Below are 23718 nucleotides of genomic sequence, written 5' to 3'. Positions count from 1 at the left end.
CTTAAACACAAAACCAAACAAGAAACATTCTGGCTGTGTATTCACTATCTTACTATATCCACATTAAAGTAATACAAAGTAACAGCCTTTTAAAGAGTATATTTTATACCATTCCTGAAAAAAAATTGTTGATCTTATATTAACATACTTGCCTGTATTTTTGGAATATTGTTGTTTCTTTTGGACAGAAAAAGTACATTTGGTTTAGCGTTTCATAATGTAATGTTCAGATAGATCAAACTGAAAAAAACCCATCCTGTGCATTATTTGGCCCCACTTGGTTTCTTACACTGTTCTTTTCCCCCAAATCTCTTTGATCTAAAGCAACCTTCTGATAAAGGCTGGCAGTTATGGGTTTGGGTTGGTTTTTCCAAGTGTTATTTGACCACAGATTTCACCACCACTCCTTATTATTAATTCTCTATTGTCTTTTACCATGCATAATCATCTTTTAAATAGATTCATAGATATAAAAATATATAGATATATTTACATAGAAACATGTAAATGCAAACATAGCCATGGACAACTCTAAGTACATTTTTATGCATCCCTGAAACTCTATGTCATTACAAAAAAATAAGAAAAGTAAATTGTTTTTTTTTTTAACCATCATCAAACAAAAGCTTTCTAGGACCAAGGCACTAAAAGCAGTGAGGATATATAGAAAATTCATTCTATTCTTTCAAAATTCATAATCAAAACATCCTAATCAGGTGGATAAGCAACACACTATCCAGGATAGAAAAACTTTAGAGTGGACAAACACGTTATGGCAACCTCTGCATGACACGCTGATCCCCCCTGATGTTAAGAACTGCAAAAACTCTTCCAACACTAGAGGTCACCTGTTTCTCCAGCTTTAATTTTCACATTATGCCACTTAAAAATTGTACAAGTGTTGTCTTTAAATGAAATACAAACTGCAGTCTTCCTACAGTGCACTAAAAAATTAGTTGTATCTTTTGCTGCAATCACTTACAGCTCATAGGCCAGGGCAGAAAATGCCACTGTAAATGCACTCCCAAAGGTAAATAAATTGAGGTAGTTGATAGTTATAAATATCTCCTCACAGAATATTTTACAATTTATATCCACTATGAGCTTTATAGCATCTTTGAACTCTTTTAACGCACTTTCACTTTTACTATATTTCAATTTTATGTTGAGAAGTTTTGCGCAGAGCCTCATGTTTTTCCCTGGAATATTCACTTACCATAAGACTTAGAAAACCAGCTTGTTTTTTAGCAGATATTGTGGCAGAGTAAAAAAATTGTGATTTGCATCCTTTAAAGCCTTCACCACCTATTTGGGGTTCATTTTCTGATTCCCAAGGAGTTTCATTAGCAAAGAGAAAGTACTTTACCTGATTTCTGCATCTGCCCAGCTCATTTTAGCTTTTGTCGGGACGATCAAGAAAAGCAAAAACCCTACCAGGAACAAATTTAAAATAAAAAGAGTGAAACCAATGAATGACAGTTTGGGAGTTATTTCATCAGCTGTTTTGCAGCTCCAGAGGGTGTTATTTTTAAACTAGGCATTAAGTTTCCCGAATAGGCAAAACCATCTGGCTGTTACTAGCATTTATAACATACAGATACCTGTTTTGGAAATATCAAGTTTCCTGAAAGGACCTGAGAATAGGTGTAAACTCAAGAGATAACGAATGACACGTGGTATGAGATGACAACCACACAGTCACACATCTGTATTGGTCAGAGACGTGTTTGAGGGAAGATTAACTTCATTTGAGATGCTTACTTATATTTGAGAAAAAATTGCAAGGTAATTTTTGTGTGCTTTCTTACAGAAAATCAGTCCAGGGTTCGTATTTTCCCTTGTTACAAATCAACTCTGAAGTTCAGGAGATGAAGGTGGCATTTCCTCTCTGTCCACTGAATTACTACGATGCCACAGTTCATATTTGCCATTGCAAGATGGGTCTCCAAAACTGACATTTTCTGGTACCAGCTCCCAAATGTCCCGTGCAAATTCGAGAACCACTGGGGTGTTACCTCATAGTGTCCTGAGCCCTGGACTGGAGCAAGAGCAGCCAGGAGATGGGTGAAGTTAGGACTGGAATAAGTAGATATTAAATGTATAAATTACTAATTACACAGTTAGCATGGTTAGAAACAGGTAAACTAAGTAACAGAAAAAAACCAGTTACTATTAGTTACTGTTACATACTGGAACTCAGCTCTAGAAAGTGAATTTCATTCCGTTGCATTTCATTCAGCTAGAAAAGAGCTGAGAGATTTAAACAGCTCGTACCTTGGAATCTAATCCACAGCTAAAATCTAAACTTGTATTTAAACTTGTGTATGGCTTGTGTTGAAGGGAATCTTGTCATGGGAATGTAAATCCTTATTTAACTATTTTCTCCCCAAGGTCAGGCACACAGCAATTGGCAGCAGTCCTCCAGGGACTTCTCAAGAGAAGTTTGAGAAGAGTCTGGCTCTGCTCCTGTTAGCGTCGTTAGTCCTAGGCTGGCTTTTGAGAGTAAAAGGACAAAACCATCAAATCATCTTTTGGAGGGAATTTCTTGTACTGTCTAAATAGGCCATTAGGACCTATCTTGTTAAGAGAGACATTGTCTTCTCTGCTATCTCAGCAGACACAGCCAGCTGTGAAGTGATGGACAATTTTTTAGTTACAACGTAGGTATTCAAAGCCCATTTATTTGGAGTGGGCATGAGCTGCTCTACAGAAAACAAAGGCAGAGCAGTTACCTTCTGGTGGATTGGGGCTCTAACTCATAAGCCCGAGAAGCTGCAGAGGATGCTTCCCCACTCAATGCTCATTATCTAAATGAGAGAAGATGGTGTGGCCCCTCATAACTGTAAGAAACAGCTGCAATTAAAAACGGAGTGTTTTCTCAGAGTAATCACCTTCAGCACCATTTTCTGCTGTTCTGGAAAAAGTCCTGGCCTCTGCCTTAAGACTTCAGTTTATCATTAGGCTAGAAATTACTGCTTTGAATGATATTGAAGAAAATTTAGAGAGAGAAAGGAGGTACAGCCCCTTATACGCACTTGATTCTATTATAGAAGTAGGAAACCAGAAAAAAATCCACAGATGTGAACTCAAAAACTGGTGGGGCTCACCTGGAGGAAGGGTATTTCCATCCAAAGCCTCAAAAGGTTCAAGCATTCCCCAATTTCCTCCTCCTATCCACGTGTCACAGCTGAGGCTACCGAGCCAAAACAAGGAGAACTCGCTGTATTGATGCAATCAGGATGGGCAGGAGGGAAAACTCACAGTTCAGTGAGATGCGAAGGTGGAAGCTGAGCAGCCGTGGGGCGGAATGGGCAGGTTTGGAGCAGAATGGGCAGGTTTGGGGCAGAATGGCCAAGTTTGGAGCCAAAACCTTCCTTCAGATGGATCAAAGAGCAAACAAGATGCCACAAGCACATAAACGATCTCTCGAGGAGTTGGATGTCAAGGAAAAGGAGAGTTCTCCAGACAGAAATATCCTCTGCAACATAAAATACACAGATTAACACAACGGCACGTACAGCAACGCTCTCCCAACACGTGTACCTTGATACTATGTTTAGTATTTCATTTTCTCTGGATGTTGCCATTTATCACTTCTCAGAAACCAAGGGGGATACTTCTAGGAAGCAGCCAGAAGGGGGTGACGGAGCATTAGGTTCAGGAAAGGTGGAGTTTTGGAGTCTGTTTTGCAATTCGGTAGAGTTAGAGCCACCAACCAAGTGCAAAGGGAAAGAGACCACCCTTTTGTAGGGTGAGAGGGAAATGGAGAAGTTCCTCAGCCTGCTGGGAGTTAATATATAGATCTAATAGAACAGGTACAATTCCCAAAAATTCTTGAAAATTGACAGCACAGAACTACTGCTTCAGCTGCTGTGACAAGATGCATGAAGCTACATGACCTGAAAGTTGGGAATACTGTGATAAATCAATTAAATATTTTGGGTAAAGATGACTCTCACATCTGGAAGGCTTAAATCACAGCTGGAGGAGGACTCCTCAGTCCTATAGCAATAACCAGCACCACGTGCTGGCTCTAATCACATACAAGGCCTGGAGGTTGCTGCTATTTCCAGAGGAACAGATCATCCACTGGTTGTGATCAGTGGAAAGCAAACACAGGTGGGAAGCAACAAAGCTAATTTCAAAATATTACTAAAATATACACACTAGGATTGAAGTCTAGAAAAAAAATAAAGTGCATTATAATCAGATACCGTGCCCAAAGCATTTAAGACTATGAATATGGACAAACCACATTCCACATATTAAAAAAACCCAAACAATTAACTTAAGAATTGCTGACAAGAACATCCAAACAACACAGAACTGCCCAGGCTGAAGGGACTTTTCAGATCCAACCATCAACCCAACACCAGCAAAAACCAACACAAAGCCATGTTCCTCAGCACCACCCAACTGTCCTTCTGCAGACACCTGTACCTCCTCATAAATGACATAAAAAAATAGGCTTTGAATTCTGGTCTTAATACCACACAATAATTAGATGCCCAAGGTGAATTTTCTCCCTTTCTGCATTTAAGACAGTAAGAGGAAGCTGCAGAAGAACCAGGGTACATTCTCAAAACAGTGCTTTGTGGTTAGAAAGAATAAATCCTTGAAATAATGCTTGTTAGAGGACATTAATTACACATCCTTAACTGTTCTTAAGAACAGAAAACACACAAAGTCCCAAACTGTTAACAATTTTAATGACTTACAAATCTGCACTTCTAAGTACAACAAACTTAAGTTGATTTTTTTTTTAAAATTATCAAAATCTCAGCATATTTCTGCTAATACATCTATAGGTTTTTAAAGAATATTTACAGAACTGCAAATAAAAAAAAAAAAAGACTTAAGCACATGAAAATTTAAGCAGAAAATAGCTTACAATTAAAGTGGCAGTAAAGCAATATGGCTTCCTGACTGCTGCACTGATTAACAGAGAAAGAGGGATAAAAACTGTTACAAAAAGATTTATGTTTGCTGTTTTGGACAAGCACCCTGTGGTTTAGAGCCCACATAGACAAATCTATTCAAACAAATATCTATGCTGTATCTGTAAACACATGAGCAAACATGTATTGCTATCTGCTGCTGGATTTTGCAGTGATTGCTTTACAAAATCTGAGTGCAAATCAATTCACATTTAAAACCCTGCAATTTAAGTTACTGAATTGATTTAAAAACTGGTTCTGTGACTGTTAGGACTATTTTCTTGTTCTTGCACTTGCTCTCGTGGTGGATCTCGTCCTCCTGTCCGTCCCTCCAACACTCACAGCCTCTTCACAGAGTTCTTTAGTTCTGTTTCTTCTTCCTCTTTGCAGCGATTTATTTTCAGCATTCTCTATTTGTACACAAACACACACAAAAATTAACTGTAAATTTGGATCATAAATCAAACATTTTATACAAAATTCAATCCTCTGTTAGATTGTTTTTAAAGGCAATGTCCCTTCTGACTACATTCCAAAGATTACATCTATGAATTCACCAAACCAGTTACAAACCCCATCCTTATGCACATCCAATATCCTTTAAGAGAGATCCCCGAGGACTTACAGCTATTTCTGAAAGTAGGTTAACATTAATGAGAGCACCAAACCCAATTAGCTACCATTTTAGCTAAAATTCTTTCTACTGCTCTGGAAAACTAAAACATGGTCAACATCGAAGAAATATCCTGCCAAAAGGTAAATATAACAACTGTTTTATGGTCCAGATAAAGCTGGAAAGCCAGGCTGTTCCCCCTAAGTATCTGCGTAGCGCAGAAAAGTTATCGAAGAAATATCCTGCCAAAAGGTAAATACAGCAACTGTTTTATGGTCCAGATAAAGCTGAAAAGCCAGGCTGTTCCCCCTAAGTGTCTGCTCCAAGAGAGAAGCATCAACCCGAGCACTAGACATAGATATTGCCACTAAATTCCATATGGGGTGAGGTGAGCTCCCCAAAAAGAAGCCATCCAGGCAGGCAGTACAGCATCAGAAGGAATCAAGCATTTGGCAAGTCAATAGATTCCCTTTCAGGAAACAGGAAACAGCAAACATGTAAAGGGAAATGAAAGCAAATTCAATAAATGAAGATACGTGGCAAAACAGATGTATGTGTTATACGAGGATAAGCATATGTGATAAAAAAAGGGAAAGAGACATGGACCAAAGGGCATGGACAAACCACAATCAAAGTTTTTAACAAGATTTGGCAGGAAATCCCTCAATATGTAGCTCTAAAGAGTCATTGTTATCTGATTTACCTATTTATTTGATAATATTTTCTATTTGTGTCATGGTAGTTTTTAAGTTGTCTCACATCAAGCTGAAAATTCCAGGGACCATTTCTGATGGCTGCAGCAAGAGTTCTATTGGTTTGGGGAAAGCAGAACAGGAAAGGAGGAAGTGGGGGACACAAGGAACTTTTGCTGTCTTTTTAGCTCAAATACAACTTCAAGCCCTTTAGCATCAACTTCAAAAAACAGCTGATGGCTGGTAAAATCCTCCAAAACCTAGAGACACAAAAGCAGGAGCTTAGATGGCATTTAGGAGAAAGCAAGATGAACAATGAGTGCTACAAACATGGAATTATCGTGTTCTGTCGTTACCACCACCTTCTGCACATGAGTTAGCTGCTGTATTTAAACTACAATTTGTTGTTATGCATTGAGTGAGAATGCATTCTAGAAGAGCAGGAAGATATTTGAATATCCCAACAGAGGAAGAATAAATGTTGTATCCCACAAACCCAATCCCTTCTACTTAGGAAAAACATCTTGATTATATAAGACAACATAAAACCTATTTACGTAAGTCTTCTTGCTACACTGAAGAGCTCCCTGTATCAGAGCACGGCAGCCCACAGTAACACTAGAACTTTGTACACATTATTGTTATATCTATAAATAACTGAGCTATACTTAGAAAATAGAAAGCAAATTCTTGCCTCACCTGATTTTAGTTTTTTGCATGCTACATCATCTGCTGGCAACTGACATCTTCTTCTGCGAGAGGTGGAAGGTGCCTGTTGCACAGGGGTAACCTCTTTCCCTTTTCCAAACTGATCATTATTTTCGGAACCAGTGGAGGTCAAACACCCGTTTTGAGTTTCTGAAGCCTCACTGTTTCCTGAGAAGACACCATTTTTATGGCGAGAAGTCGAAGTAGCTGCCTCTGATGAGGATTCTACCTTTTTCTTTTTATTCCTCAATTGCCTTGTTTTTTCCTGGGGTGAATCACTTTCTAGAGATGTACCTTCACCTTTAAGTATCCTCTTTTGACCTCGGTCTTTGGGCTTTTCCATGAGAGAAGTGGAACCAGTTTCTTCAGATTTAGAAGAAATTGTTTTCTTTCTGCCCACTCTTGATGGATTTTCTTTTGCAGATGGAGCTAGATTCAAAACTTCACTCTGCTGTTCTTCAGGAGTTTTGTTCTTACCACCTTCTGGAAAACCTTGAAGCGAGGTGGAACCAAGAGCCAGTGAAGTAATTGTTTGCATTGAGTTCCCTTCTGAAAGATCCATTTTTTCTTGGGAAGTAGAATTTTCCAGAATGAGCTTTTTTGCTTCCCCGTTATTATTCCTTCCACTACTTTCTTTTGACAAGCCCCGTTTTCCCCGAATAGAACTTGTGGCTTCTAACACGACGTCAGTTTCTTTCCTTCTACCTCTTCTCTGCTGATTTTCTTTTACAGACAAATCAGAAGTTTCTAATGGAACATTTTGATCATCTTTAGGGGCTTCTTCTCTACCGCTATCTGCTGCCAAACCACGTTTTCCTCTAAGAGAAAGGCAGTTAGTTGTGTGTGCTGCCAGAGCAGTTTCTTTCCTTCTGCCCCTTCCTAATGGCTTCTCCTTTGCACAGGACACAGTTTCCAAAGGCGTGTTTTGCTCTTCATTAGCACTTTCCTCTTTATTACCAGTTTCTGAGGAGTCACATTTTCTCCAGAGAGAAGATGAACTTTTTGCCTCTGCTGCTAGATCAATCTTCTTCCTTTTGTCCCTCCCTGATGCATTTGCTTTCGTCTGCAAAGTTTTATTTCCTGAAGCTGGGGTTTGATCTTCTCTCCCAGCCATCTTTTGATCCTCACCTTCCAGCAACCCGCGTCTTCTTCTGACAGACAGAGATCTAGATGTTTGTGATGCTGCAGCACCCTCCCGCCTTCTCCCTCGTCTCGGTGGATTGTCTTCTGCTGATAAGGGAGTAGCTTCCAAAGCTGAATCTTGCTCCTCTACAAAAGCCTCATCTTTACTATGATCTGCAACTAATATTTGGTTTTCCACTAAGGCAGAAGGAGCTGTTTGTGGTTGTGGCACAGAATCAACTTGCTTTCTTCTGCTCCTCCTTACTTGTAAAGCTGGATTTTCTGAAGTCTCACGTGGACCATCTTTGTAAGTTATTCCTTTGTCATCTCCAGTTAAACTCCTTTTCCTTCCAACCGCTTTGGAACCGGCCTCTTTGAGGTCAAAAGTAACTTTTCTACCTCTATCTCTTCTAAATGCAGTTCCATTTGTTGGGGCTGGATTCTCTTGCGGGATTTCAGTTTGGTTTGGTGTAAGTATTTCCTGTTGGTTTCTTGTCTGCTTTGGACGGCCACGAGCACGAGTGTTACCGTTTGCAGCAGGTACTGAAGCCCCAGCTGGGTCCTTCTGATCCTTCGTGACTTGGTGACCCTTGACACAACCAGAGCTCAGAGAATCTTTGAGAGAAGATTCATCCTTTTCCGTTTCTGACTTCAATTTGGGAGCGATTAGTTCTAGGCTATTCACATCTTCAGCAAATTCATCAGCTTTTTTCTCCCAAGAGCCGTTTTTGCCTCTCCTGTTTCTAGCTCTGTTTGTTTCTCGTACTGCACGTCTGTTTGCTTCCAGGCTCAGAGCAGGAACTGGCATTTTGTTTGTCTCTCCAGAAGGTGACTCTGCCTTTACTCTTTGAGATGCCTCTGTGGGATTTTCCTGAGCGTTTTCTGTTTCATCTCCCTGAGATATTTTAATCTCACCTGCGATGTGAGATTGTGTTTCAGCTGAAGTTTCCTCAGTTTTCTGAACGTTTTCGGTTTTCTTTTCATTTGCCATCCCACAAATGTCTGCTTCCACTTCAGCCGAGTGCTTTCTAGCCCTTCTTAAAGACTTAGCTCTTTTCTCCGTTACCTTTACATCAAGTTTAGTTCCATTTTCAGCCCCCTCTGCTGTGACAGTCTCAGTAGCTTTGTCAGAAGTCGGTCCATCTCCCTGTACCACCAGAGGGTCTCTGCGAAGCCTCCTTGTTGTCCTCTGAAGGTCCTCTAAAGGAGCTTGTTTAATTTGATCATTTTTAGCTCTTCTTCCTCTTTTAGGTGGAATTGGTGGTTCTGTGTTTTCTACTTTTTTTGCTCCTCTAGCCCTCTTCCCAGGTGACAGAAGCAGTTCTTCACTGCCTTCTACACCACCACCATCAGATTTGTTTTCAGGTATTTTTATGCCCGTTTGCAGCTGATAATTTTCACTCTGAATGCTACTGGACACACTCACTGTCTTCACCGTTGGATCATCTTCAGTTTCTAATACGTCCTTGATGCCACACTCCTGCAAAGTCTCTTTCCTATTTGCAAGTTCTTTTTGCAGCACTGAAGCATCTTTGCCACAAGACTCAAGATTCTCACTCGGATGTTCTAACTCCTTCAGGTCTTTCCTTTTACCTCTTCTTGTTCTTTGAGGAGCTCCACACGGTTCCACAAGTGAAACAGTTTCAATTTTTTCTTGACCAGGGCGCTTTGAAACGATTTCTTCTTGTACGCAGCGGTTTGTTCTCCTTCCTCTTCCTTCATTTTTAGCTACTGAAGGTGAAGTATTGATCTCTCTCATCTCCTCTTGGGTGCTGGTTTTTTCCAGACTCTGCATGGTTTTTAAATTCAAATCCTTTTCACACTGCTTTGCTGAAGCAGGATGTACCATCTTCCGTGCTCGGCCCCTCGTTGATCTCTGGGTAGACTGGTCTTCACTAGCTGATTCCTTCTGTTGAGAATCTTCACCTTGTGAAATATTTCCTTTGTCTTCTAAAACAGTTTTTTTTTCCCCATTCAAAGGTTTTACATAAAAGAGAGCACAAACAGACAAAAGTTACATATTACTATGGCTGATCTAAGTATCTGTGACTTTTGATTTTCCTAACAGAATCACCTTGTTCAAGCAAATCACACTTCATATTCTTAACTTAAAAATTAATAAATAAATAAATTGTTATTTTAGCCAATTCCTACATTCACAGGTTTAAGCTACATATTACTATGGCTGATCTAAGTATCTGCGACTTTTGATTTTCCTAACAGAATCATCTTGTTCAAGCAAATCACACTTCATGTTCTTAACTTAAAAATTAATAAATAAATTGTTATTTTAGCCAACTTCTACATTCACAGGTTTAAGTGGTTTTTTTTCCCCATTCAAAGGTTTTACATAAAAGAGAGCACAAACAGACAAAAGTTACATATTACTATGGCTGATCTAAGTATCTGCGACTTTTGATTTTCCTAACAGAATCATCTTGTTCAAGCAAATCACACTTCATGTTCTTAACTTAAAAATTAATAAATAAATTGTTATTTTAGCCAACTTCTACATTCACAGGTTTAAGTTACATTCTTGAAAGTCTTTGCAAAGAAAGCTAATTTTACGTGGAGACCTTAACATCAGGTTTTTTTACCTGATTTTTTGGAGAGGTCAACGTTACCTCACCAACACACTACTCCACTCCTACTTCTCCAACAACAGAATTCCAGTGCCTGGTGTCCACTAAGGACAACTGCACAAGTACCATGAGCCACGCCTGCTTTGCACAGTGTATTTTTGAATTTTAAAACATATGTTAAAACTTCATAATGACATATATTACCTTGTATACTCATTATCCTCTAGTTAAAGCAAAAGTATTTCTACTTACCAAATTTCTGGCTGGAATTAGTACAAGGAGGTGCAGTATCTTCTCGTTTAGAATCCGTAACATTTACTGATCTGGCCTAAGGGAATAAATAATAATCAATAAACACATGTCTAACAGGACAAAAAATAACAAAGCCAAGCAACACAAAATTATTGTAGAGTAATAGCTGAACAAAGTCTTTAAAACTTTTTTCTAAAAATGAAATCAACTTAGTTTTGTAACTACAGTCATTATATTAGCACACAAATAAAGCGAACTTAAGGCTTCAAGGTCTAAATACATTCCTTCCAAAAGTTAAAGAAAGTGTTTTACCTTAATTTCCTCTGGTGTATCAAACATTTCCGTAACTCCAGCGTAGTCCACTTCAAAATCAGAACATTTCTCCCTGGGTTCTGCCATAAGCCTTTGCAGACCCACAAAATCATCAACTGGTTGATACTTCTCTTTCGGAGTCTTCACTAATCTACTAAAACCAAACATATTTTCTATGGGTTCAACTCTTTCCTTTGGTGTCTTGAAAATCCGGCTGACCCCAACCATGTCTTCTACTGGTTGATATTTCACCTTTGGCGTTTGCTTGATTACAGTATCACCTGCCACATCTTCCACGGCTCCCTGGTTTTGTACAGGAGTCTCCAGCAACCTTTTAACAACTACTTCACCTGAAATGGGTTCTGACTCTTGTTGTGGGGTCTTCAAGAGCTGCTTGATGCCTGACAGGACCTCGACTGGCTCTGGATTCTGTTTCGGGGTCCTCATGAGCTGCTTGATGCCCGACAGGGCTTCTACAGGCTCCACCTTCTGCTTTGGGGTCCTCATGAGCTGCTTGATGCCTGACAGGGCTTCTACAGGCTCCACCTTCTGCTTTGGGGTCCTCATGAGCTGCTTGATGCCTGACAAGGCCTCTACAGGCTCTGACTTCTGTTTTGGGGTCCTCATGAGCTGCTTGATGCCTGACAAGGCCTCTACAGGCTCTGACTTCTGTTTTGGGGTCCTCATGAGCTGCTTGATGCCTGACAAGGCCTCTACAGGCTCTGACTTCTGTTTTGGGGTCCTCATGAGCTGCTTGATGCCTGACAAGGCCTCTACAGGCTCTGGCTTCTGTTTTGGGGTCCTCAGGAGCTGCTTAACGCCCGATAAAACCTCTACAGGCTCTGACTTCTGCTTCGGGGTCTTCATGAGCTGCTTAATGCCCGATAAAACTTCTACAGGCTCTGGGCTTTGCTCTGGGGTCCTGAAAAGCTGCTTGACACCTGACATGACTTCAACCGGCTCCAACTTCTGCTTCGGAGTTCTCCTTCTACTTCCTGATTTCACCTGACATGCTTGTTTTTCTGGAATTATCAACAAATGATCCACACTAGTATTTTTTTCCAGCGTGGCTCTTCTTTTTTGAGGAGTTTTTGTGGATACTGCATCAAACATAGACTTTAGAGCCTCACTGTCTCTCAGTAAGTGACGAATGCCTGGACTATCTTGTTTCTGTTCTGAAGCATCTGAACTGTTTAACGGCGACACCAACATCTCTCCTGAAATAAGTAGCAGATTTAAGTAATTTGGAAAAAGAATTAAGCAGAAAATCCAGGTATTCTAATTGCTGCATAACGAAGTAAAATGGATTCCAACAGCCGGAACCTTCTACAAACCAAGAAGCGTGCATCATGTATAAAAACATTAAAGAGCTCTGGCCCTAAAATTGAGCCCTGGGGGACCCCACCACCAGCCTGATGCCCAATTATTTGCCCAGTTTGCTCGCCCACCAGTTTGAAGAAAGCACTAAATAAGGATAAATAAAAGCTGGTAATGGACACCTTCAAAACTTTCTAACCTGCCACCTTCTAAAAAAAAAATTTAATAGGACTTTTTCTGCAAGATTACACAATAACTCTCCTCACCGTGAAACTCTGTCACTGCATTTAGACCTGTCACAGACAACTGATTAAGAAAGTACAATGCAGGCACAAGACTTGCCTGAAACAATACTTCAACATCTTGAAGTTTCATACCAAACAGAACACCTACTGAAAAGTTAACTGGAACTACAAAAATGTCTTTTAATACAGGGTAAAAATCCTTTTATGGGTAGCAAGATGCTTCACCTCAACCCATCAAGTCTTGCCCAGGCTGAGACTACTCACTGTCTCAAGTAGCAGACACCCCACTACCCTTAAACACACCAAAATATTCCCTTTCTTTTCAAATAGCAAACATACCAGATTCTTCAGGAGTGTGCAGTTCAGAAATGTCTGCTGCAGAACAGGTCGGTGTAAAATCAGTCTTCTGAACAGCGGCCAAAGGTAATGATTTGCCACTCTTATTTTCTGGAGTTTGAAACATTTCAGTCATTCCTATAAATTATATTCAGAGAAATGAGTCTATGCTTTGACAAAAGAACTACACACATGGCAGAGTGAGCAACAGACTTTGTTATATTCAGAGAAATGAGTCTATGCTTTGATAAAAGAACTACACAGTTGGCAGAGTGAGCAACAGACTTTAAAAAAAAACCCTTACCTGTGAAACTTTCATCCATGTTCATGTTTAGCTTCAAAATAGGATTTTTTACCACTTTAGGGACCTGTCCTGCTGTTCTGACTGTGGTGGAGTAAGCTCTACCCACAACTATTGTAGCAGGTGACTTGGCATGACCTGTACTAACATGACCTTTTATTTTTCTTTCTGGAGTCTGCAGAGGGGAAAGAAGAAGGGAAAAGGGTTAGTAAACAAAGATTCATTTTAGGTAAAATCTACATTTCTTACACACTCTGACAAAGACATCAACACCCATTTAACATCATACTAAAGAAAAATGCCTACAAGCTGTTTTGTAGTTATGCAGAAACAAGGAAAAAGAAACATGAAAAAAAAAAAAGAATACCTTTGGTGATTTGGGTATCTTCTTTAGGGATCTTCCTTTTTGGACATGTTTTTTAACGGTCTTTGATTGTGGTCTTGCAACACCTAATTTCACCACTTCTGCCCAAGATTTTGCAACTAGAAAGTAAAAGAGAAATAACAACTTCAATTCTCAGCTGTACAAATGGAAATTCATAATTATTTCTTGATGATTCCAGTGGATTTGCTGAAGTCACCCACAGGAAAGTGGTTGTTACATCATCTGACAACACCTACACTAACATGCTCTGTGAAATGCTTTTAAAAGGAAGACCAATTTCAGCTGGAGTTCAGCAAGTGCCCCAGAACCCAGTATGGCTTCCACAGCAAAACATGCTTTTCAAATTATTTCAAAGTACTGTTCAACATTCAAATCCAAATGTTCACTTTCAAAATATTCAAATTAACACCCAATTCTATAATTATATCTGCTATATACCACTGTCAACAGTTAAGTGCAGTCTTCACTCCGTATCAAAAAAGTGCACAAAGAAAACAAACTGAAGCAAGATGGCTATAAAGTGCACATTTTCAAACGAAAATCAGTATAACTGATACAATTCACTTTAGTTCAAAACTACTTGAACTTGAAAGACTCGAAGGATCACAATTGCTTTTTTTTTTGCTTTTTTGCTTTGCAAAAATTACCTGAATGCTACCATTTTTCAACTTCTGAACATTAGGGGTTTAAATACATTTTAGTAATTTGCTTTATAAGTACAAGAGGATGTAACACACTGCAATTCCCCGTTGTTTCCAACAAGTCCGACCACCATCAGAAATACACCAATCACTCGGTGGCCTCTGCAGAATGAAATAACCCTACTTCAGTTTTGTTAATGTATTTTAAAGCATTAAAATTAATATTAAAAATTAACTGCTGAAACAAACCTAGTAAATTGGCGCTAGAGGCACCACTTCTTCTTTTTGCATTGATCACTGCCACAGCCCCACTTCTCCTCTTCATGGGTGTGACCTTCAAAGCAAGTTGTGAACTTCTCCTTGATTTGTCAGGTGTGGCCATTAAAATGGTTTTATCATCTTGGTTAATGCGAGGAGATTTAGGTGTTCTCACTCGGGCACCATTTTTCTCCTTCGTATCCATGTCTTCCTCACCAGCATCCTTCTCTTCTGCAATGGGTAAGGGTGGTGTGATGTGAGAAATGGAGAATCGTCCTCTTCTGGAAGGTGCTGGGGAGCCCCAAGTAAACGTAGGTGCTGCCTTCCCAGAGGCAGGGGATGAGGCAGTCGGGGACTTCTGGGCTGGCAAAGGTTTTGGTGACGTTTTTTCTTTCTGCAAATGTTCAGAAAGTTCCTGGGAAAAAACCAAAACAAAACAACAAAAATAAATAAAGATAAAACGTTCCTGCACATCCCTGAACTACAAATGCTCATCTCCATCTCTGACAGTAAATACAATAGTATAAAAATACCCTCAGATCATTTGAAAAAGCCTTAAAACTTGTTACAAGTTTAATGTTTAAATTTCAAAACAGTCTCACAAAACACATGCAAATCCAGTTGAAGAAATCAACCGATTTTATAATTCTACTTCAGTCAAAAAGTCCTGTTCACATCAAGTACACCAGTTTTAACTAGTTTAAATTAACTAGTTTAAATCAACAGTAAATGTTTTCAAGCTTGTAGCCAAACTATGTTTGCACATTCTGCCAAGAAACTACTGATCTCTGTTCTGTAGGTGCTGCTGCTAAACACAAATACAGTCCTGCATCTGCATGTGAAGGAGCAACATCATGAGGTGAATAAAAACACACCTTCTGTACAAAGAGGGGTAGATATAAAGGGTAAGCTGAATGGAGAAGTTAAAAAAAGCATATTAAAATTTGCCAATTTCAAATACAATTTTAATTTGCAATTACAATTTCCACTTCGCATCTAACAAGGTTTACTACTAATTTTTAATGAATTTTTAGAAGTCTCGAAGTTTGCCAATTTCAAATACAATTTTAATTTGCAATTACAATTTCCACTTCGCATCTAACAAGGTTTACTACTAATTTTTAATGAATTTTTAGAAGTCTCTTGAAGTTATAAATTCTGTTCACATTAACTGTCTTCGCAACTTCACTGGTCTTTAACATTTACCTGCACTGCAAAGTCCTTCAGTCCCTTTTTCAGCACAGCACGAGGGGAGTTTCCGAAGGGCAGGCTCAGCCGGGCAGGAATCGCACCTTTTTTAAGGGGGGAGTTGGGAGGCAAACTTTTATCAAAAAGTTCTGGACTCAGATGCCCACCAAAAGACACTCGCTTTCTTTTTCCTAGAGGCTGAGGCAGCACATCACCAATTTTCCTCTTCTGAGAGACTCTTCTTGTCTTGTCTAAAAAGAACAATAGAAAATATTTCTGTATGTCCAAGAATCCAAGTCAACATCAACAGAAAACAGTGCATTTTAGAGTTGGAAACATATCAGAAGGTAATTACCATAAAGAGAAATAAATTCAGCTGAGTAAACTTTTTTCTGTATTACAATGTATTTTTATGATAAATTGTGTTTACATGATAAATATTTCAGAACTAACACGTCAGCAATGAGTTCTGGTTTATTTAAGTGGAAAATTTCTCATAAAAACGCTATGAGAATTTCCCAAGTACAAACCCAGTGAGGCAGGGGATTGAAGATCTTTACCTGAGTCTTCTCCAGGCAACAGGCCAGAAACCTTCAGTTCCGAGACACCCTCCTTGTCCTTCAGAACAGCAGGACTTCCAGAAGACCTTCTCTTTGATGACAATCTCTGAGGCCTTATAACACTGGCATCTTCCAGGTCTTGTTTCTGATGATCCCCCTTTGAGGCCAGCTCTTCTTTAGCTCCACTGTCTTTTCTGTCTGTCATCTTATCGTGATCTTCTTGTCTGACACTTGTCTCCAAAGGTTTTTCCATCAGCAGGCCAGAGGTCCTTCGCCCACCTCTTTTTCTTCCAGACTCAGATTTCTGACCAGCAGGAGATGCCAGTTCTGATGTTAACTCTTCTGAAGCCAGTGTCTCTGAACAGACACTTCTGTTTGATAACTCTTTGCTTCGCCTGTTACTTCTTCTGGAACTCTTGGAAAGAGAGACAGGAGTTTCAGGATGTCCCTCTTTCGAGTTACCAAAGTTTGCCTGATCACAAATTTCTTTCAGCACTTCTTCTTTTACAGCTTTTGGTGTATGTTGTTTGCTACTTCGTCTTTGTTTCAAGCATTTACTTTCTGCCAAAGGCAGTTGGTTGAGGCTGTCATTTCTGCACAGTGAAGCTTCCCTTTGAGATCCAGCTGACATTTCTGAAAGGGACTTCCGTTGCAACGACACACGTCGTCCAGTTGTTGGAGTATCAGTATTTAACGGATTCATTCCACTAATTTCTTTGGTAGGTGGTGTGAAAGGAGACCGAGGACTCCTCCTTGTGGGTGTTGGTGTAGACAGAACATATTTATCAACTTCAGCAACATTTGTCGTTTTAGTTGTTTGTACCAGTTTACCTAATGCTATTGCAGAGCTGTGTATTCTGTCTGCACAGCCCAAGCGTTCTATAGAGCACTGATTCAGTAAAAACACTGCATTTCCATCATTCTCCTTGCTGGGTTTGGGTGTAACTTCGGTACCTTTAGATTCTTGTGCTGTACTTATCTCCTTGTGACCCTGTGAGAGGCTTCTACCAGTATCTCTCAACCCCTTCTTTGAAACAGGAGTTCGAGGACTTCTAGGAAGACTCCTCTTGGTGGCACCTCCTACAGCTGAGCTCTGGTTAAGTTCCGAACCCATTGCTTCCGGCCTCATTGTTATTTTACATTCTTCAATCTTGTCACTTCTGCCTATTTCTTTTTCCTTCATCAGGCTTCCCAGATCAATAACACAACTCCACGATGAAATCTGAGCGCTTGGTTCTAGAGGAACTCTCTTACCATCTTCTTTTGCAGCTTGTTGAGACGCATTTCCCTCTTGCAGAGATTTTTTCACTTTCATCTCTTGCTTCAGTTTTTCATAGAGTTTAGTAAAGGGAGACATTTCATTTTGCTTTTTAATAGATTGATGTATTCTGTAGGAAGATTTGGGTGTTTGTAGCTTGTTGATGGGTAAAGATTTGGAAATATTTTCCTCTGTACTTTGTTTAATTTCGTTGGCATTTTTTTCTTCACGCTCAGCTTTATCTACAAAGTAAGCAAAACAAACCAAAAAGTAATACAGATGCAGATTTACCTAAAAATTGCAGAACTAAAATAGGAGTTCCATAAATACAGATAAACATTCCTTCCTTTCCTCTCCTGAGATGGTCAGGACACAGCACTGTAAATAAAGCTCTGTTAACACTAACAATTTCTCTCCTAATAGAAGCATTAGTATTGAAATGTTCAAGCTGTAATCTGGAATTTATGCCATATTCAGGTAAGACACTTGGTATTTCATGCTTTTGTTTTTCTTAAGAATCAATGGCTCATGTACATCTTTCAGGGCTGCCACAAAACAAATCTATGAGCACAGAATTCTGTACATAAAGAGCCTCCAACAAACCCTGGACCTTCCCATGACAGCACCATTAATTAAGACAGGAAGGATGGGAAGGAGAAGTCCTGGCATTTAACCGGTCCAGGGTCTTTAACTATCCAGACTTTGTAGATACAGAAGATTTTTACTGGGTCTACACAACACAGGTATTGTAAACTATTATTTCAGTCAGCAAAATTAACCCTTCCTATGTATCTCCAAAATTATACCTGTTTCAATTTCTTCCTAGGAAAGACTACATGAGATAATGCATTGTCTGCTCAAAAGGATCTACTTCACCTATCAGTTTCAACTGGCATTTGTATTGCACTTACAAAGCTGGTGCACTTTATTCCCTTCTTAGCCACAATCTTCATAAACTGGATTTGCACAAATCATTTAAAGAAATATATCTGGATTTTGCCAATTCCAGGCTGTTACTGCCCATGTGTCAGGACACAATTAAACTGGTTTCTCCCGGCAGGACTTAGCTTTGGTAAACCACAGCATGTAAGTATGGTAAGGCAGTGCACTGCCACAACAAGGGGTATTGTACTCAGATTGGAAAGTCTTAAAATACATTTCTTTTCCTCTTTTCAACCTTGTATTTCCCCTTATGCTAAGAATAAATGCAGTTAAGGGAGAAGAAGAAAACAAAGCCCCCATAACCCAGGTACCAACCTGAAGCACGAGGACTTTTAGGTCCTGAAGGTTGTTGGTGAAATGATTCCACTTCTGCCACCTGCTGAACATGAAGAACCTGTAAATTTGTACAATATTACAGCAGAGCAACAAATATTTTACTCTACTTTGAAAAACACTAGATTTATAAAAAGCATATACATTGTTTACTAAAAGCACTCAAATGAAATCCTAGAATATTTCAAAACTTACAAACATTGACCAATACACATTTGAGGCCACAGAAAGCACGAGTTGAAATCTTGTTTTATCACTGAAATTACTAGCTCTAAAAGCAGCTGTAGCATAAGAATATATACAAGCACATTGGAATCCAGACCTAGTGGAAGATTTTTATTTAAATAAGAGAACCATAACATAGAAAAACCCAAAACTTTCAATAGCCACAGTACTCACAAACTAACACTATCCCCTTTAGAGGAGAAAGTTTTGCAAACAAAAAAAAAGAAACTAATGAAAATCAATAATTAAAAGATAGGCTTAGTTTGATATTTATAAATTCCAACATTACCATACCAGCACACAGAATAGCACATTATTTTGGAAAAAAAAGAATGCTTATTCTCTGGGGCAAACTTCCCCATTTAAAGTACAAGAATATCCAATGCCCGTGCTCTGCATTTCCTGCAGCCCATCCTCTCTCTGAAAAAGCTAAGGATTAATTTTTAATAGCTTACCTGTACTAGTAACATCACAGATTATTAAGTGTCTATTACCAGAAACTGTAAGTCTAAAATTAATAAATTATTAATTTTTTTTAAAAGTATTTATCTAGAGGAGTTTACTTGCATTTTTAAACAGAAAAGGGGCCTATAGCTGAAAAATTGAATATTCCAAGTAAGAAATCAGAATAAGGAAACAGGAGACCATATCACCACTATGACTAATGTTTTGTAACAAATTGCCACAAAATTACCTGCAGCGTTTCATCTTTTGGAGTCCTAGAACGTCTCTTCCTTGGAGTTGATGGGTGAGGATATTCAAATCTGGAAGAAATATTTAAAAAAAGACAATAGCTTTTTGTCAACCAGATAACTAAATTCCCATTATTAAGATAAATGGCCTAGCAATAGTTGTCCACTCCCAACAATACACACGTATCTCTTTTAAAGCCTGTAAATGAAAATACATTTAAGTTTTCCCCTAAAACTGACTACCCTTAAAGCAAAATCAAAATGATCTCTCTAGACAATTCTATCTTTATTGCTTTAGTTTAATGCAATATATAAGAGATAAGGAAAAAAATATCTTTAAGCAATCCTGCCTTCTGAAGAAATTCTCTAAGACTCTGTAAAGAAATATGAAATAAATTGGATTAACTGCTGTTTCTGAAGATAGTAAAAGGACATTTTAGTTTTTCCCCTTTATCTACAGCCGTTTCCTGTATCTTCAAACAGCACTAAGACCGAGTGTCCACAAAGCTGAACTGTTTGCCTTCAGAACACCTTCTAGGACTGAGGCATTAAAACTTTGTCATCCACACTTACCTGAAAGAACGATCAATAATGGTTAACACGTCGCCGTGCTTCAGAGGTACAGGCTGCTGGAAACAACCACCGTTCAGCTGTGTAGGATTTACTGTACTCAAATTAGTCAATATTGCCTAAAAATAAAACCAACATTTCAGTGGCCTGCTGAGATGCAACGAAGCAATGCATATATCATTAAAATATGTGTTTCCTACCTCCTTGTTTTCATTTACTTCAATTTTACAGTGTTCTTTTGAGACCTGAGGCAATTGGATGCGAATATCACATTCTGTTCTCCTGTGGGTGAAAATACAATTTGAGTTCCAAGACACACAAAAGATGTAAAAATCTGACTGCTATAGAATTAGGTGATCTCCCAACTTTTCAGGTAATAATGGTACAGCAGCATGATACTCTCTTAAATTTGGTAATATGATGAAAATGGACTAAGTCTTTCAACTGTGGCGAGCAGTAACAGGAGTTCACACTTCTACCTCAGAGAATCCCTACCGGAAAAAACACGTGGAATACCAAAATTGTGAAAAAAGCAGTTGACAAGCCAGAAGACACCTGTCTATAATAGACATCTGGTGGTTTGAGATAACCCCTTTCCTGACTTGCAAGTTGCCAAAAACCTGTGGAATATTAGACACTTCTACCTTCTTAAAAGCTGTTAGTAAGTGAAAGCTGGGTTTCTAAGTGTACAAACTTCAGCTTTTTTTTTTTTAAAGCTAATCTCTAACACTTTTGCCATGCAGTATGTCTTGGGCAGCAAACACATCTGCTATCATACCAGAGGTACTGTTCACAGAAGTACCCGACACTTCTCACTGCTGCAACTGGCAGAAATTTATGTTTGTGCCATGAACTATCACCCATCCAGCAGCTCTGCTACAGCCAAACACCAGCGTTATTGACCCGGGAGTGCCCCCCATAGACTCTCAATTCTGGATTGAATAATTACAGCTATTTAAGATATCTACCAGCCAATAAAGTGCTGAACAGACCTAGTGTATGAGAAGTAAAAACATTTTATTTGAGGCCTACTTATAGTAAGATCATCTAGTCAAGTCTTCACACGTAACACCCAGGTATATTAATGTTATTTATTAATGTAAAATACCTGGATCAAGCTCAAGACACACTATCACTCAACTGTGTAAGTCAAATTAAGTTTCAAGATTGGAGAAGAAGGTAAAAGTTCTTATTCATTTTTAATATTAATTCCAGATATTGGCTGATGTATTCCATTACTGAGGTTTTGGAGAAGCAAAATAAAAAAATAAAAAAAATAAAATGCCAAGAGCACTGATTAATGAAGATGGTCCGATACAAGCCACGTGCTTCACTGCTCTTCACTCGTAAATTATCTGGAAACTGCCTCTAGACTAAATGCCACCATCACTGGCTTGTCAACTGTGCATTACTTTCAATCCCTTCCCCAGGTTTTCCTTTGGCCAGATATGTAAAAATAAAATCATTAAAAAAAGGTAACTCTGGCAAGGAAAGGGCTAAAAAGCAGTTAACAAATATGAAGTTCAGCTTTCTAGTCTTACAATCAACCTTAGTCCAACATCCCCTTCCTTCCCCTGAACATCATTCCCAAATAAACAAGTATTTATTTTTGCAAATAAGTATTAAAAAATCTGCAGGAAAAATACCACTAACGTTATTTTGATGTAGGCAAGTACTCAATTAATTCTCACCTTCCAAATAAACAAGAACTTGCAGTGAGCGGGAAAGTAATTCCATCAGTCCCATTCCGTTTGATTACAACAATATTCCCAAAGAGCGGCATCTTCAAATTCAAACGTAAGGAATCTTACCTATAAAAGAACGTCAAAAGTACTCATCCAAATAACGCTTCACATATTTATGAAAGTAAATCAAGGTAATTTTTTTTTACTTCTGTCCAAAGTGACATTTTCCAACGTACAACAGAAGAATCTCAGTGCATTTACATATTGCTTCTGTAGAAAACTGGTAACTATTTAGCATGAGCAGCCAGTGGCATCCTAAACGGGAGGTTAAAGGCACTGCGTTATTAGGAGAAACTAAAGTTTATACAGGTTGGCAGGAGCAATCATCACATGCTCCTACAAACGCGTTGATACCACTTGTACATACGCAATAGGTATCTGCTACCCAGCAGAGCCTCTGACACATGATGTGTTTCATCTCATAAGCAACTTAAAACTATTTTGAGTTAAATCACCACTCCCCCTCGCCCAAATCTAGACATTACACACGCTCCTACCCACATGGAAAGTCTTAGACTCGATTTTAAAGTAAACAGAGACTGCACTGTACCCTTCTGAAGGAGGAGGAAATAGTGGCATTGCCAGGAAGGGGCACTCGCAGAAGACACCCGAAAAGAGGGCTGGAAAAAGCACATATAGCATGAACTACGAAATACTGCACAGCTGAAAGCCTCAAGCTAAAAACAAGGGACGTAATGTAGTTAAGAGCGACCCCTCTGAACTTTTTTGCTCGATTTCACGGGATAAAATACTTGTTGAAGAAAAACAAAGCACACCCGAGGACGAAGTTTGACAACGCCTTTAAGAAAAGCCTTTACCCGTACGTTACAGCAAACGACAGCCTCCAGCTTTCCTTACCCAAAGCGCCCTGTTCACAGTTGCCACCAACTCCTACAAGCCAAACCCGCCACACGAGCCGCAGAAGCCGAACTACGAGCCCCAAGGGGGACAAATCAGCCCAACTCCCCTCAGAGCCGCGTCCGCCCGGCCCGATCCCCCCCTCCACGAAAGGGGTGAGGGTGGAATCGGGCCGGGCGGACGCGTCTCTTCCTCCCCACGAAGCCGCACTCCCCCCGCAACTCCTCATCCCCAAGCACCGCGGCGGCCCGGACACCTCCTACCTCGGTCGTTGCGCTGGCAGCCCGCTGAGGGGCTGAAATGGCGGCAGCGGCGCGGCCCCCTCCCGCCCGCCCGCCCCCGCCTGACAGGGCTCGGCGCCGACTGAGCCTTCCCGCGCGCGCCGGACCCTCGCACCCCCGGCCGTATCACTGCGCCGCACCCAAACAAGAGCACGGACGGCCGTACAGACAACCCCGGAACCGCCGCCACCCTCACTCGGAGACAGCTGCCATGGCTGAGGGGACACACCGAGCCCGGCCGGCCGGGACAGGTGCGCCCGCGGCGGCGGGACTTTTTTTAGCCTTAACCGGTACCTGCTTGGCGGAAGGAGAAATACAGCAACCGAACTGACGGGACGGACGTTTGGTTCGAAAAGGCGCGCGAC

The 23718-nt window shown here is 39.8% G+C and overlaps 1 protein-coding gene across 5 annotated transcripts; it reads right to left on the bottom strand.

Moving 5' to 3' along the window:
* Positions 1-4692: 4692 nt before the first annotated feature.
* Positions 4693-23386, bottom strand: MKI67 (marker of proliferation Ki-67). 5 transcript variants are annotated; one of them, XM_014945348.1, is made up of 17 exons: positions 23336-23385; positions 22161-22280; positions 20670-20751; positions 20473-20588; positions 19902-19971; positions 18965-19043; positions 16450-17949; positions 15908-16140; positions 14693-15116; positions 13785-13900; positions 13421-13592; positions 13120-13254; positions 12021-12435; positions 11219-11840; positions 10907-10982; positions 6942-10022; positions 4693-5347 (listed from the first exon to the last, which is right to left on the bottom strand). In XM_014945348.1, exons 2-17 carry the CDS (start codon positions 22250-22252, stop codon positions 5211-5213), a joined length of 7350 nt encoding a protein of 2449 aa, XP_014800834.1. In that variant the 5' UTR covers positions 22253-22280; positions 23336-23385; the 3' UTR covers positions 4693-5210. The 5 variants fall into 5 exon arrangements, with proteins under 5 accessions (XP_014800834.1, XP_014800829.1, XP_014800831.1 ...); XM_014945343.1 differs by having other exon boundaries at positions 11219-12435; positions 23336-23386; XM_014945345.1 differs by having other exon boundaries at positions 11219-12435; positions 18965-19028; positions 23336-23386.
* Positions 23387-23718: the final 332 nt, after the last annotated feature.

The sequence above is a fragment of the Calidris pugnax genome, unplaced genomic scaffold (genome assembly GCF_001431845.1).
Source record: "Calidris pugnax isolate Ruff unplaced genomic scaffold, ASM143184v1 scaffold89, whole genome shotgun sequence".
Classification (NCBI taxonomy): domain Eukaryota; kingdom Metazoa; phylum Chordata; class Aves; order Charadriiformes; family Scolopacidae; genus Calidris; species Calidris pugnax.
Note: the sequence above shows the minus strand (reverse complement) of the source record. Positions and strands in the feature narration are given on the sequence as shown.

Bases quoted from the DNA above. Each gene is read 5' to 3' on its own strand.
- MKI67 (XM_014945343.1), bottom strand. From the start codon at position 22,252: ATGCCGCTCTTTGGGAATATTGTTGTAATCAAACGGAATGGGACTGAT. The intron at 20,752-22,160 runs GTGAGAATTAAT...TTTCACCCACAG, and splicing joins AGTTCTTGTTTATTTGGAAG to GAGAACAGAATGTGATATTC. The intron at 19,044-19,901 runs GTAATTTTGTGG...ACAAATTTACAG, and splicing joins CAAAAGATGAAACGCTGCAG to GTTCTTCATGTTCAGCAGGT.